This window comes from Carassius auratus, chromosome 25, assembly GCF_003368295.1.
Source record: "Carassius auratus strain Wakin chromosome 25, ASM336829v1, whole genome shotgun sequence".
NCBI lineage: Eukaryota > Metazoa > Chordata > Actinopteri > Cypriniformes > Cyprinidae > Carassius > Carassius auratus.
Window position 1 is genome coordinate 10,818,977 of NC_039267.1, and position 14,299 is coordinate 10,833,275.

The following is a 14,299-nucleotide window of genomic DNA, read 5'->3' on the forward strand; positions in this document are numbered from 1 at the left end:
CAATCAGAGCAGACTATGCTTGTCGGAAGGAGAGACTTTGTAGAAAACGTTTTTGAGAGAGGCGGGGCATAAAGGACCTACAATAATGTACATTCTTTGAAAAAAAACGTTTTTTTTTTTTTTTTTTACATTAAAAGCATGTCAACATATTCTGTTACACCAAATACACAAAATAATGATCTTTAAAAAATCATCATATGACCCTTTTAAATTTGCAAAAATGTATGTATATATACTTTCCATAACACTTTGTTTTTAGGACACAAAATATATGTCTTAAACAACTATGTACTAACATTTAAATTAATCATTTGATATAATGCAATTATTGTACATTGTACTTTTATAAAAAATAAAAATATATATAATGTGAAATATAATGTGAAAGTGGGACCTATTTATATTGTACAAAAAATGTGATAGTTCATCCTTGTGGAGCTTCAAGGGTAATTACATTTTACCATATAGAGAGCAAAAAATTACTTTACTTTTATCTTAGAATCCAAATAAATATTTTAAATACTGATATTGTGGTATGTCATAAAAATTACAATTATTAATAATACAAACTACTAATTCTGCATTGTACTTAAAATAATATAGAAAACAAAACCACATTACTATTATTATAGTAGTAGTATTAGTATTAATTCATCAAATGAATTATTTAGCAATTTTATTTTTACTTATGATTACAATTATGAAGGTGCACTGTAGATATTTGTTAAAAAAATATTTGTCATTTTTTTAACCTTATACATCAATTATCAACAACTATTTCATCATGTGATACAAGTTTCAATATATTGTGATATTTTAGTAATTGGATTGAAACGAATACAATCTTTTTTGCACTGTACAAATGTTCAAAGTAACAAACCTGTTGATACATGAGAGTAAAGCTATAAATATACTGATATAGAATATTTTTAGATTTTTTAATAAAAACATGTAATAATATATTGTATTTTTTACAGCTTTTATTGATAGTAGAACATTCTTATGAACTGATTAAAAGCATTGTGAGTGGGATACCAAAATTGTACGCAACTATCCACCAGACCTAAGAGTTCTTTGATGCACACTAACACTTGTCTTTGACTTGAGTGCTCTCAGATCATTGGGGTCGTGGTCCTTTTGTTGTTATTCAAATACTTCTGGAATTTTTACGTGTCGCCAATGCACAGAAGATCTAATGCATCAGGAAGTCAACAAGGACGAAAATGCTGAAGAGTTCCACCAGTTGAAGACCACATTACTGCACATACACGCACACACACTCTCAAACCGAAAGGAGAGAGTCAGTCAAGAGGAAGTGATGGCAGGAAGCATCACACAAAAAGGCGCCACGAGTCATACTTCTCTTTGCTGTCCACTTCCTCCTGTCTCTGCTCCCACGCACAAAAGGCAGGGAAGCAGAATGAGGAAACTCTGCCCTAAGGGACTGTGGGGCGCCCAGGGCCAGATAATGACAGGGTTTCCCTGTAAATGTGCCTTGACAGGTCTGATTCGGAAGGGCATCCTGGACTGGAATGAGCCAACGTTGTAAAGTGTGAATGGAAAAAGTGAACCTATGCACTATGGCTAATTTTTAATAGTCAACTTGTCATCCAGAAGAGCATTTGACAAGTCAGTGGGTTAATGTTTACCTTATGTGAATGCCTCACCATGTGCCATGCAGCTTCAGCAGCCTTTATTGTTTTTGGCAAGAGGTGGTTGACCCAATATAGTTTGATCCACAAACAAATGACTACTATGAGCCGATTCCTTTAATGGCTTGTTTAAAAAGACTGATTCAAAACCGTCCAAAACACATCCTGTGTAACACACAGCATTAGCAAATGTCTTTCATATCTCATAAAAACAACGGAAATACACCCAATTAAACAGAATCCATTTAAACGGAGTTTGATGCTCGTGAATAACAATCAAATCCTGATGCGATTTGCAAAAGCATGAATGTGGTTAAAGACGCACAGCAACACCAGCTGGGACTTAGCACAGAACAAGTGTAACTGAAATCACATGATCAACAACTAGTCAAAACCTATCCCATGAGTCTAGTGGCAGAACTAATCGACTAGTCAGTGAGTGTGCAGGCGACTAAGCCGAACAATTGTTTTGTCTGTGTAGTACAGTGTGTACAGACAAAAGGGAAAATGGAAGAGAGGGAGAGAGCTGAAGACACAGTGTGGAGGAGTCTATTATTAGTCTATGGCTCCAGCGGCAAAGTGAGGTCACATCAGAGCCCAGCTTTAGGCACGTGTGTGCTCTGTGTGTTTTTGATGTCACGCTCGAGCTACTCTACACAGCCAGAATGAGTGTGCTCAACAACAAAAAAAGAAAGAAAAAAAGAGAGGGGGAAAGAAAGGGCCAGAGAAAGAGACTTCCTGTAAACATGCAAGGCACACACAGTCTGTAGTGTGCCGTCTCGCAGCATTTCCTCAATCCGCTTGTAAAGCAGAAAGGGCAGCATTTTGCACAGAAGAATGAGGACATTCCCATATTTCTGATCAGAACAAAGCACACAGTAAATAAGAAAGGTTTTGAGACATACCGGCCACACAAACAACACTTGTTGGGCTAAATATATTAAACGGTTTCAATTTTTTTTTGACCTGCAGCTGTAATAGTAATCATGTGCTATATTCGCTATAATTATTCAGTTGGGTTCAAAAATCTGAGACAAAAATCCTTATGTTTTGCATTTTTTTAACTGAATATATTCATATTATATATTTTTACTATTGTTATAAGTTATTATATAATATATATTTAAATTTATTGAAATTACATTATATTTAATACAAATAGTTTATTTTTAATTATGCATTATAGTATGAGAATAGCAATAGTAACATGAATTTAAAAATTATTTAAATATAACATTTTTTTAACAAATCATAGTATCAGAAAAGCAATTTGAGAAAACACTTAAATTACATTCATTTAATAACTACATTTGTTATAAATATTTCAATGTAAATGAAAACAAAGTAAAAATTTCACATAAATGTAAAAATTATATTTAATATTAATTTATTTGCATAACAAATTATAGTATCATAATTTTTATAATTAACAACAATTAGCCATTTGAGAGTTAAGGAAAAAAAATACATAAATTAATAATTATATTTTATATAATTATATAGAATTTTTCATTACAAATTAAAGCATTAATATAGAAATTTGAGGGAAAACAATTGATACTGACAGCAATTTATTATTATTAATAAGTTCACAAACAAATAATGAATTTATTATTTTTTATTATATTCAATATACATTTATATTTCACTACAAATTATAAATTAGAATAGCAATTTGAGAAAAAAACAGTGGAAAATTAACCCAAATGTAATAAATTCTAACGATTTTGTCTTTTTCTTTCATTGTAGCATTCCAGATTTGTAATGTGGTCTCAGAATTTTAAACCCCACTGTATTAGAAAGTGAATGACAGAACTGGATAGAGTAGACAAAACCATTACAAAGTTACAAATACTGATAAATACAGATGAAGTGAGGAGCGATTATAAAAAATTCAAATAAAACATGACAGAGTGTCAGTGACTTGCATTGACAGCACACTGTTCAGTGAGGGCTCAACATTAGCTGGCCTATATCTCCCCCTAGTGCTTGGACTGAAACAGTTCCGATTACATTAATCAGTTCCTCTTAGAGTTAAGATCTTACCGCTGTGGAGAAAAGAACACGTCCCACTTCAACCACCTGAGGGTCACCAGACTGAGTATCAGCAACAATGGGATTAATCTAAGGAAATGAGAGTATTGACGTCAACAAGTGATTACCGCAAACATGAATGTAGTGTGCACGTCACAGAGTGAATAAAAGTACTGGATTGATCTACAGCACTGATGCTGTACCGACCCCCGAGGGGAAAATCAGTACTGTTTGTGAAACACTTTTGAAGGATTGTAGTAGCAGTGCAGCGGTGTCGTCCACTGACCTCTACTGTGCCATTCTGAGCATTGTGTCGGTGAGGTGATCGAGGGTAAATGTCCGTCAGGTGTGGAGGTGGATCCGGAGTGACTCGTTTGCTGTGCCTGCTCAACAGATCTCTGTAATTCAGTGAATCGAAGTTGGTCTTCCACATCAGAACCTGAAACCCAGACCACCACAAGCATGTGACATCAGCCTGATAGCGATCGGATGGTAAAACAATCATTAGGTCATGATTACCTGAGAATCAGCACCTCCTGAAGCAAACAGACCTCCGTCTCGAGAGAACGCCACAGCCAGCACTGGACCCTGAGAGCAAGGAGAAAAAGACACTTTAGGGCTTCTCCTATAAGGGTGGGATGTTTAATACAGGTCTATAACACAAAATATACATAAAACTGAAGGAATTGTTAACCAGAAATGAAAACATGCTCTTATTCTAAAAAAAGGTCTGCTGTTACTTTTTCAGAAACACTGTAAAATAACATCCAGTTAGTTAATATTAGTTACTGCTTCAACTAACCCACTGTAACAGTATTTATTAATCTTGGCTAATGTTAGTTAATAAATATCACTAAAAGCTAACAGATACAACTTTTGATTTTAATATATCAGTAAATGTTGAATTTAATATTAAATTAATTTTAATTTTAATATTAAACTATGTAGAAAGTTGTCTTCAGCTTTACCATAGACAAGTATGAACAGTAACATAAAAAAGCAAACATAACAGAGGAAAATTACCTGTCAAATTATATTATAAAAAAAATATGTGAGAATTTTTTTTATTAAAATAAAATTGGAAAAACAAAATTGTAATGTTTACTGTTTGGCAAGACCTCAATAAATAAATTCTCCTTTGTGTCCTACTGAAAAAGCAGAACGTTTCTTTCAAAAAAAGCTTGAGGATGGTGACAAGATTTTCATTTTTTTGGATGAATTCCTAATCGTTCAAGTTGGGAATGGGATTCAAATTCTTCACTATTAGCAAGAGAGCGACACCTTGTGGCCGTGAAGGGTGTAAATGAGCCTCCCCTCCAGCAAGTCTAAGATCTTCATTGTACTGTCACTTGAACCGCTGATCAGATAGTTTCCGGATGGATGAAAGGAAAAGCAGTTGACCCCTGCACTATGAACTGCAAGACAAATGGAAGTTATATGCTTAAAACAAGTCCTTGACTCTATCAAAAATAAAATACCATGTATGATGTGGAAAACTCTGTTCTACTACCTCTGTAATGTTGTATTAATTTGTTTGTACGAATATCCCAGATTTTCAATGTGTTGTCCGCTCCTGATGATGCAATGCACGTGCCACTAGAATTGAAGTCCACAAATGTTGCTGACCTAAACAAACAATTTGAAATATCAGTTAACTTGAACCCAAAAAACAAAGATTCGGGAGAAAACAACACTGCTCAAGTACCCTTCGTAGTCTGTGAAAATGTTGATGCACTGACGCGAGGATGTATCCCAGAGGCGAACCGTCCTGTCATCACCACAGGAAGCAACAAGACGACCATCTGGAGAAAACCTGACAGGGACAGACCAAGTGACAGTCAGAGAAATCCAACTTTATGGAACAAACCAGAAAGGTTACACACATGGTCTCATACCTCGCACAGCGCACCCAGTTGGTGTGCCGGTTGAGAGAATAGAGGAATTTCTTCCTTTCGACACCCCACACTTTCACAGACTTGTCATCTGAAGCCGTGACCAGCCTTTGGCCATCGCTGGAGAACTGAACGCTTCGAACGCTCGCTGTGTGAGCTTTGAACACAGTCGACTCGCCCTTTCTGTAACACGAATTTAGTGTAACGCATTAAGATACAAATTATACTGAAACTAGAAAGTGGGCATCTGTTCTCACTCACATGCTGGGCGTCCACAGTCGAACTGTTTGATCTCTGGATGAAGATGCCACCAAGGAACCACTTGGAGAAAAATGGACACCTGTTATGATATCTGTGTGACCCACAAACCTGAATGCTCTGGCTTTAGGAGTGAGGTTCCAGATCATAAGGTTCTTGTCACAGGATCCAGTAGCTGCAAGAGAAGTTGCAAGTGGATAAATTGGAATGTTCTCAGATAAAAAAAAAAAAAAAAAGACATGACTTACCAAGCTGTTTATTATTGGGGCTGAAGTCGGCACAGGACACAACATCTTTGTGACCTTTAAAATGTCTTTCAAGCGTGGGATCTTCCTGGAAAAACAAAAACACATCAGAAAAATAAGGTGTAAAAATTAAGTCCAAAAATCGAACAGAATTAGAATTTCCTATTTAATTTTTTTGTTTATATACAAGTTTTCAGTGCAAATTTTTAGCATAATGTGATTGAATATACACATGTTATATTAAACACACACACACACACACACACACACACACACACACACACACAGACATACATATATATCAATTTAAAACTCAAGGATAGATCAGTACCCATTGTTCGTGATCCAGTTACACTTCCAGAAGAATTAAGTGTCAGACTTTATATTTTTATAATTATAAATGATCTCTTTAGCATTTAAAGAGATATGCACCGAAACAAGTCTGTGTTGTTGAAACCAGTCGGGTGTTGTTTTACACGACCACTGAGGAACTTTAACCAAAGTCAGGCCAGACATTTTATACAAATTTGTGGAAAATGGGCATCTGATATCCCCTTTGAAGCACAGCCACCACAAAATCAGATTTACTGTGAGATCATTATCAAGGTTAAATACCTATTTTAAATCTAAACAAGAAATAGTTTCATAGCTATGATACGGTTTTTGAAATCAAACTCTGTGGTCAGCTATGACAGGAAACTCTTGAATCTAACAATGCCTTGGGAAAAAAAACAGTTCATCTTAAAAAAATGAAGCATAGCTATTCATAAACTTATAAAGAAAATAAAAGTTATTGAATAAGGATGTTCTAAACTCCTGAAACATTGGTGTTCCTTTTTCTAGAGCAGTCACTGCAATTTATGAAAGAAATCAATTAAATCTGTATGTGTTAGTGTAAAAACATCAGAATGAACCCACTTTGGAGTCCTTTAAAATTCTGTAACTGTAATTTAATTAACCATACACATGATTACAATTGCTTTTATTTTGAAATTAAATTACGTAACCCCATCTCATCATCATGTCCAAAAAACATGGTAATACAATGGGATATTTTTCAAAAAATCATGGTATTAACGTGGTAACGTTACATGTCAAACAAACAATGTTAATACAAAACACCATGATGGTAGTAACGTTACCATGTCTAAAAATACGCTAATTTCACAGCACTTTTTTGTTAGTGATAGTTTATTGCATAGTTTTTGGTCAATTACTCAAGGTTAATTTCGAATTCGAACAAATATTACCAATAAATACACTTAAATATACAAACATAAACACGAAACTTTCCAGCACAGTTTGCACAAAGCTGACCAACAACTAAGTTAACTAAAATGCCCATATCCGCATTTTAACATGTTTCTGATAAGTCTTCTTACCATTACAGACGCCATTATTCTTGTAAAAGTCAAAAAAGTCTCTGAAATTGGTACAGTTTGGTCTTGGATTTCGAAGTAAATAAGTGAAACTGGTTCATGTTGAGCCACTTCCCAGATTGTCAAACAAGCCGCGTTTTACCCAGACCAAACAAATCACGCTCAGAATCATCGAGTCAGCGCCAGGCTAGAGAAGCAGAATATCGAGAAATTAACTCAAAAATCTTTCGTGTCTAACTATTTACATGTACGTTATACACCGCTGTTTTGGCTGATAAAACACTAATTTAGACATATTAACGTCTGCGTTAATGTCAATGGAAGACGCAAGTGTAGCCCAACCTCAAAGTGCAACAGAAGGCGTGTTGGGATTAAATCTAAAATTTGCAAGCTTGTCTTGCGAAGATTATACTATCTGTAGAGTCACAGAGTTGCATATCCCAGCCAAATATTACAAACAAATGTCTTCAGAAAAAATAAATGTAAAAAAAAACCATATGGATAAGCAAAAGCTTGTAATAAATAAATACGGCCAACGGCTCTGTCACTGCAGAGTTGTATCCATGGGCATTGGAAATAACGCCGTTGCTTAGCAACAAACCAAGCGGTAAACTCGTAGACCTCAACCCTGAGATAGTAAGAAGGCAATCAATGATTGGATCCTCAAATCTACGGACCAATCGGCGAAGGCGTTGTTCAAACAGACGACGCTTTGAGTTTTGATCTTGCAAGCTATCGTTAGCCGCAGAAGCTCAGCTGCTTGAAGATGTCGGTGAAGCGGGGGATTGGCGACTCTGCGGTCAGTGGGTTTATTTTTATGCAAAGTGCAATTTGAACAGTTTGTAATATTTTAACAGCTAGCCCAGGTATGTTTGACATGGAGAGCTGCGGTTTAATGGGAATGTGACACCGGTGTTGATCCTCTGTTGCCATCACATACATAACGTTACCTACTCTGTCTATCCATCAACACCAGTTTACTGCTGATGCTTTCATCTTGTATTCATTTGTAACAATGCCTATCAATAAATTAACCTTCTGTCTAATCTAATGGATGTTATTAGAGCTTAAAGTGGCTTTCATGAACACTGATGCTCTATTAAACTCAGTGTTATTTTCATTGAAATCATTCCGTTACATTGATCCCCATAACAAAAGAGACAAAACACTCATTATTTCATTTACCACTAAGTTAAGTTTTAGAATAATGATCATATTTATACGATGCATTTATCCGTCAAATGTTTTCTTGAAATGGATGCTTCTTTCCCCCCAGTATTTAAAGAAGAGGATTCCACAGAATCCAAAATATCAACATGTAAAAACACGACTTGATACAGGTATTGACTTTTTATCAAATCGTAAACATTTTTGAATATCTTTTGCGTATACGATAAAAAAAAAAAGTATATGGTGTTTAACCCAGTTTATTTTTTAGGCTCCAGCCTGACAAAGTACATGGAGAGACTAGAGGAGGCAAGGAAAAGTAAGTTATACATGAAATAATTATACATATTGTAGTGGAGAAATATATTTGATACATAGAAATGTCATGGTACATTTTACATGGAAGTAGCCTAAAGGGTGATTCTAACTAACACACCACAATGGTGTATTTATTTACATTTAAAAAGTAATTACAACACTGCAGAATGTGTGAACAGGCACTTAATGACTTGTTTAAGCTATGTGTCTCCAGATACGCTTGTCCTACTGATATTTTCTTACTTGATAAGGAGAGAAAGTCTCCTTTGTCCACATTAGTCATCTTGTTACAGGTTCCTTGTGATTTCTCAAGGATAAGCAATCCTTCCTTCTTTTGGATACGTGAGCAGATGATGGTGATTGTACTGTAGATTACAGTAATTCCTCTGTTGAGACTGTCTGTAGTGAAACTGAGATACATAACCTCATCCAGCGGTGTCACTTGGCATCTTTCGGTGGGTTCGGTGGTGAGGCTGGACTATGGAGTTCTTGCCAATGATATAAAGAGATGTTGGCAGAGCTGGTCTCAGTTTGTAGAGGCAATTGGTGTGTTAAAATCAAGTTTAGTTGGTATTAAAATGGAGTTTGATATATTGGGAGTGAAGTTAAATGATTTGTCTTTGAATGAAGATGAAGAGAAAAATGGTAACACTCAGGATCCAGGTAAAATGCATCAAGATTGTTGCTAAATTGTGTACAAGAGTTTTAAATCATTTGAAATGCATTCTTATGCCATTTTTGTTTTCCAGACTACAGATATAGGAAGGACGAGCTGTTTAAAAGACTGAAAGTGACTACATTTGCACAGCTGGTATGTGAATAATACATTAAATAGAGCATAATGTTTTCTTTCTAAAATGTAAAATTACTGTTTTCTTGAATGCTCATTTGCTGCTCAAGAAACATCACTTATGATCAATGCTTAATATTTTTGTGGAAAAGTTACATTTCATTCACTTAAAATTATTTTTGGAACATTATAAATGCCTTTTCTTTGTCAATATGTAATAAAAGTCTTAATTACTTTAACTAAAAATCTTTGTCCACAAACTTATGAACAGTTTTGTATTTTAATATATCTTTTTTTTTTCAGGTAATCCAAGTTGCTTCAGTGTCAGATCAGAATGACAACATTAAAGATGAAATGGTGGGATTAGAAGGTAAGATTTTCATTTCTCTTTTATGTTGCTCTGTTTTTCTATAAGTAGTTTTGCTCACATCAGTTTATTATATTATATATTAATGCTTTTGTGAACAAACAAAAAGTTTTGGAGAAAGCAATCATTTTTCAAGTAGGAGCAAAGTTTCTTGGTGTAATGGAATACTTTTGTGAGACAAAGCAAAAGTTGTGTGAGCAGATAAAGGTCATCTGGCGAACACAAAAGTTTAAAAGTTTGCAAATGAACTAAAAATGTATTTGTGAAATTAAGTAGTTTTGACCGCAATGGGTTGGTGGAAAATTATAGTGCTTTTTTTCCCCTTAGTGGCTCCATACTTCAGCAAATGCATAGAAACTCCCTGAAAATCATTTGTGGTTGTTTTCATTTTTTTGTATGTGATTTCAGATGATGTTTCAATATTCTCTGCATCACCGGGCCTCGACCGTCTCTCTGATCAGACGAATGGCTCCCCCCAGCCGACGCTTCTTCCCCCACTGAGTATCAACAATGATGAATCCGGCGACACTGCATTTTCTCCTAGATCTACACTCCAAAGGTAGCCGGATCACCTTTGTGTTTGTAAAAGGCACATAAAGCTATCTCTTGAATTCACCAGCCACATCAGAATATCATTTTATGCATCTAACTGATGCCCCCTCTAACATTTCCTCTATTGTGCGCTCACAAGAGCTCTGATTGGCCGGGCTGCTTTCTCATGGCCTCAAGCTCCATTGAGCTTGTTTAGGGGCAGTCAGTGCAATCAGACTCTGTCCTCAGAGACCCTGTGGGGGGATACAATGAGATCTAGCCTGTAACAGTGAGAAGCTCTGACTGTCCGGACTCGGTGTAACTGAGAATCTCTTGGCTCATTCATAGTGTCATCAGTGGCGTGGGAGAAATGGATCTGGACAAGAATGGACAGAAGAGCATCCAAAACTCTCCAGTGCCTACCTCCAACATCCCAGAGTGCCCTTATCCTGACTGCCCTTATCTATTGCTGGATGTGCGGGACAGAGAACAGTATGACCAGTGCCATATTACCAGTGGTAGGAAACTTACCCTTAAAAACCGTATTTTGCTGAAAGAATAAAAGACATTAAAAGCATTAATATGAATGTTTTCTGTGAATAATTTTATCTGTTGTTTGCTTACAGCATATAGTTACCCCATTGCGACCTTATCAAGGACAATGAACCCATACACGAAAGAAGTTCTCGATTATGTATCCTTTTATTCCTGAAATGTGAACCTGACAATGTTTTTTCTCTATTGAATCATATCGCAAACCTGTACTACACATGTAATAAACTTTAGCATAATAAATAAGTAAAAAAAATATAAAAAATGTATAGTTCTATTTATTTATTGTACATGTATGAACTTTTATTATTTGTATTTATTATTATTATACACATATGTATTATGAATGATCATATATATATATATATATATATATATATATATATATATATATATTGATCATATATGAATAAATAAAATATTTATTGTGCATTCATTAATAGATATGATGGGAACAGTCTCTTGAAAGTGTAAAATTTTTGAAAAAAGTAACCCTGTTATTGTGTTTTAATGATGTGATTAATGATTTATCATTTCAGTTTCTTGTGTACTCATGCCCATTGCTAGTGTTAAAATCTTTTACAACTATGCAGAAAAATGCATCAGGGAAGATCATAATCCTGTATGATGAGGATGAGAGGATAGCAAGTCAAGCCGCCACCACCATGTGTGAGAGAGGCTTCGAGAATCTCTTCATGTTGTCAGGGGGTGAGTGGAGAAGAGAGCAAGAGGTTAATATTAAAACTGTCAAAGGATTTATCGCATCCAAAAAAAATCTCTCTCTCTTGACTCGATATATATATTCTTTATAATATATGTATATATATATATATATATATATATATATATATATATATATTTTTTTTTATATAATATATGTATTTGTGCTGTGTATATTTATTATGTGTATATATAAATACACTTGCATGTGTATATTAAAAAAAGAATGCTTATAGTAAATACAGTATAGTAAATACATGTATTTATAATGTAAATTATATGAATGTAAATACATGTAAAATTTTCTAAATATATACTGTAATGTGTGTGTATTTTTATAAACAATAAATTTACACAGAACACACACATGTTTTATACAAACAAAAACTTTTGTTTTGTATGCGATTAATCATGTAACAGCAGTAAAATGAATTTATAAATAGATAACTGAAGTCTCAGGGATCTCCAACACATACATGTACTTTATCCTGTCAGTATGATGTATTTAATGCCACTTATTCATTAACTTCTTTTTTCTTTTCTCAAAAAGGTTTAAAAGTGGTTGCTCAGAAGTTCCCTGAGGGAATGACAACTGGCTCCATTCCCATCTCCTGTCTGCCGTCACCCTCTGGACCTGGAGGTCGTAAGCGATCGGTTCCACAGCAGACGTCACAGCCAGCAGAAAAAAAGTGGCGGTTCACCTCAGAAGACCTCAGCAAAATCCAGCATTACCTAGAAGAAGTGTACATACCCAGTGAGCCCAGCAGTGAGTCATCATTTCAAATCTGATCAAGCCATTTTCACTGCATTATGAACAGTTTACCAATAGATGGTAACACGGCCATCTCAGCATGCTTCTTTGAGCCACACTTACAAACAATATATGTAATATATGTTTATCTTATGCTCATCAGGGCAGCATATATGTGACAGTAATATTGGGAAAAAATATTGTAGTTTAAAAGAACTGTTTTCTGTTTGAATGCATTTTAAAAGGTAGTTTATTTCTGTGATGGCAAAGCTGAATTTTCAGCAGCAGCCATAACAGTCTTTAGTGTCACATGGTCTTTCAGAAATAATTCCAAACAGCTGATTTGCTGCCATAATTATTATTATTCTCAAATAACATTAATGCTCAGTTTTTAATAATGTGTATATTTTTTCTGTTTACCCCCCCCCCCCCCCCCCATTCTAGGTCGTCTAAGCAGCAGAATGTCCACTAGCAGCGCTCGCTCTAAAGCATCTACAGCTCGGAGCAGTCGACAAGGATCGTCCATAGCAGGATCAGAAAGTGCTCGTTCACGGAGTAGTCAACCTTGGAAATAATCCTCAGCTTCACCTTCGTCAGTGTCATCTTCTCTCTAATGCAAATAAAGCCTTTATATTTTCCTTTCGCAAGATTCCTGTGAACATGGACACTTCTAAACTACTGTGTGTTTGTTTTTTAAGTTCACTCTTATTATGACACATGCACGTTCTCAGAACTACATTGGGAGAAACTGAACATTTCTTGATTCTGGTACCACACACAAATGGCACTGTTTCAGTTGTTTTCATCATTTCAGTTTATTCACAAATCTTTGCGCTGCAGTCTCCAAATCCAAACTGCATGTGTAAGATCTAAATCTGTTTCGCGTTTTGCCACTGTACATTTTTTGGCATAATTGGCCATTAATACTATAATAAGATGTCTAGGGTTAACACCTTATCCCTTTTAATGCATATGTAGGTTCTTCTATATGTTATGTAAGTAACAAGCAGGTCTTAGTGAAAGGACTCAACTTTTTTTGCTTTAACTGTGCTACGACATGATGTGTTCATTGAGCATGCTGTATGTTTACTTGCGCAGTAGTATGCTGCAGTGCTTTAGAAATATTTTAGATGTGCTGATCTTGCCTTAAAGCCAGAGCTTCTCTGTTTGTTCAGTGCATTTATTTTTATGGTTAATGCTTTCCAAGCCGGTGTGGAATTTTCTTTCATAATCGGCATCTACTGAACTGTGATTTGAATGTTATGAACTGTGCTATTGCGTGAATTAATGAAGATCAATGAAGCTTTGTCTGTTGCAGAGCCTGATGAAGGAACTTTTTTTGAAAAAAAAATTCTTTTTTTCAGTCATTGTATATGTATGTGTACATGAAGTGGTAGAAAGTTGTCTGTGTTTGTGTGCTTATTGACCGAAATCAGTTATCCCTCTTCTGTCATAGACTTTGTTTTATTGACCAATTAAGTAATTTAATTTAATCTATAAAATGAAAACTACCTGGTTTGTTACTTTGTATTAAAGGCTGAATAAAAGTCAATTTTATATTCTGTAGACCCAAGTGATACCTAGCCTACATGCTTTTTTTAAGAATAGCCTATTTCCCATGTATGTACTGCGTGACATGTATA

The 14,299-nt window shown here is 35.1% G+C and overlaps 2 protein-coding genes across 3 annotated transcripts in view; one reads left to right on the plus strand and one right to left on the minus strand.

Annotated features, from left to right (window-relative positions):
* LOC113043256 (POC1 centriolar protein homolog B) overlaps positions 1–7,962 on the minus strand; it is a 36,992-nt gene extending 29,030 nt beyond the window's left edge. Inside the window, exons 1-11 of one of the 2 annotated variants that reach the window (XM_026202502.1) lie at positions 7,803–7,955; positions 7,464–7,647; positions 6,085–6,169; positions 5,840–6,011; positions 5,582–5,761; positions 5,392–5,499; positions 5,197–5,312; positions 4,968–5,101; positions 4,206–4,274; positions 3,973–4,125; positions 3,699–3,776 (exon numbers count right to left, since the gene is read on the minus strand). In XM_026202502.1, coding sequence (XP_026058287.1) covers positions 3,699–3,776; positions 3,973–4,125; positions 4,206–4,274; positions 4,968–5,101; positions 5,197–5,312; positions 5,392–5,499; positions 5,582–5,761; positions 5,840–6,011; positions 6,085–6,169; positions 7,464–7,478 — 1,110 coding nt within the window. In that variant the 5' untranslated portion in view covers positions 7,479–7,647; positions 7,803–7,955. Of the gene's footprint in view, positions 1–3,698; positions 3,777–3,972; positions 4,126–4,205; positions 4,275–4,967; positions 5,102–5,196; positions 5,313–5,391; positions 5,500–5,581; positions 5,762–5,839; positions 6,012–6,084; positions 6,170–7,463 lie in introns of both variants that reach the window. The other variant, XM_026202503.1, reaches the window with a different exon arrangement.
* A 108-nt stretch (positions 7,963–8,070) lies between these two features.
* Positions 8,071–14,229, plus strand: LOC113043257 (centrosomal protein of 41 kDa). The gene is made up of 11 exons (XM_026202505.1): positions 8,071–8,259; positions 8,737–8,800; positions 8,899–8,946; positions 9,695–9,756; positions 10,039–10,105; positions 10,511–10,661; positions 10,982–11,151; positions 11,260–11,327; positions 11,779–11,893; positions 12,456–12,671; positions 13,101–14,229. The coding sequence occupies exons 1-11, from the start codon at positions 8,227–8,229 to the stop codon at positions 13,229–13,231; spliced, it is 1,125 nt and encodes a 374-aa protein (XP_026058290.1). The 5' UTR covers positions 8,071–8,226; the 3' UTR covers positions 13,232–14,229.
* The last annotated feature ends 70 nt before the right edge of the window (positions 14,230–14,299 follow it).